At 46.3% G+C, this 1,338-nt stretch overlaps 1 protein-coding gene across 1 annotated transcript; it reads left to right on the top strand.

Annotated features, from left to right (window-relative positions):
• Positions 1 to 197: 197 nt before the first annotated feature.
• Positions 198 to 509, top strand: PAAG_02897 (hypothetical protein; the record flags this gene model as incomplete). Its single annotated transcript, XM_015844787.1, has 2 exons — positions 198 to 315; positions 388 to 509. 2 exons carry the CDS (start codon positions 198 to 200, stop codon positions 507 to 509), a joined length of 240 nt encoding a protein of 79 aa, XP_015701865.1.
• Positions 510 to 1,338: the final 829 nt, after the last annotated feature.

The raw sequence follows: 1,338 nt of genomic DNA on the forward strand, positions 1-1,338 counted from the left end.
AGCGGCAGCGGGAGGTGACGGGGAAATGCCGTCAGGAGCGTATAAGCGACAACAGAAACGGTGGAGACGGATAGAGAGACGACATGTGGGGGAAGGGGAGTCGTGGATGGAGTTGGCTGAAGGGTTGGTGAGCGGGCGTAGGTGGATCGGCCGATGAAGTTGACGACTCGAGGTTGACCAAGGGTTGAAGCAAAACGATGACGATGTATTGGGGAGGGTATTGGCGGGTACGGCCTGGTATTAGGCTGGGTATGCTGGTGACAAGACAAGGACTGGGCACAGCGCGTTGGCACCGGCAGCGCACAGGAATGCGACGTATGCGCGGGTATGAGGTGCGTACGGTAAGCGTAAGGTACGGTTACGGTACGGCCGGGCAGATTTTAGCAGGTCAGCTGAGCTTGCGGCTCTTCTGGGTCCGCGCGGAAGCTGAGTCAGCAGCAGTTTGCTACGTCGAAACTGCCCCTAACAGCGCAGCGTTGGGAATTGGTGAGGGCAAAGGGCAAGAATGACAAAGAGGGGAGTGTGTAAATAAGATGATAGAGATTGGAAAAAGAGGGATAAGCGTGTTATGTTTAGACGGAGGGACGGATGGATGGATGGATGGATGTAAAAGCGTGATCCGTATGATGTGGCTCTCATATGTATGGCCCGATCAGCCTGGGACTTATTATTCTGGAGTCGGTCTCCCTTGTTTTTTTTTCTTTCGACTCCGGTTGGTCGTCGTCGTCCTCTTCGTCCTTTTATTGGAGCTTGCTTTGATATTTTATCCACCAGTTCTCCATCCGATCTATTTCTTCCCTCTTTTTCCCTTTCGTTCCTGATAGTTGGATTTTAGCCTCCACCCTTATTATCTCTTGATAATGACTTGGTGTTTTTCTTCGTCAGCTGAAGCAATGACTATAAGCGTCCCTCCTCTGCAAAATAACCAACAACAAATTGCAAAGGCGATGAATAGGGCTGTGTCTCGGAACCGGCAGAACAATCCTAATTGAGTGGTACGGCGGACAGGATCCTCGGAAGAAACGGCGCAATCAAGTCTCCAGCGTAGTGGTTTGTGGGCTAGGAAGCGGTGAGAGGCATATACGGGAGGCGTGAGAGAGGATCGGAGTCTGTCAGGGAAGACAATTTTAAAAATTATTAAAATAAAATAAAAATAAAAATTATAAATAAAAATTATAAATAAATAAATAAATAAGTAAATAAATAAATAAATAAGTAAATAAATAAATAAATAAATAAATAAATAAATAAATAAATATATATAAATTAAAGTAAGTCTTTAAAAAAAAAAGGCTGCGGCTGGGATCAGACAGCAAGCAGACGCGGCTATTGGGAGTG

The sequence above is a fragment of the Paracoccidioides lutzii genome (assembly GCF_000150705.2).
Source record: "Paracoccidioides lutzii Pb01 unplaced genomic scaffold supercont2.6, whole genome shotgun sequence".
NCBI lineage: Eukaryota > Fungi > Ascomycota > Eurotiomycetes > Onygenales > Ajellomycetaceae > Paracoccidioides > Paracoccidioides lutzii.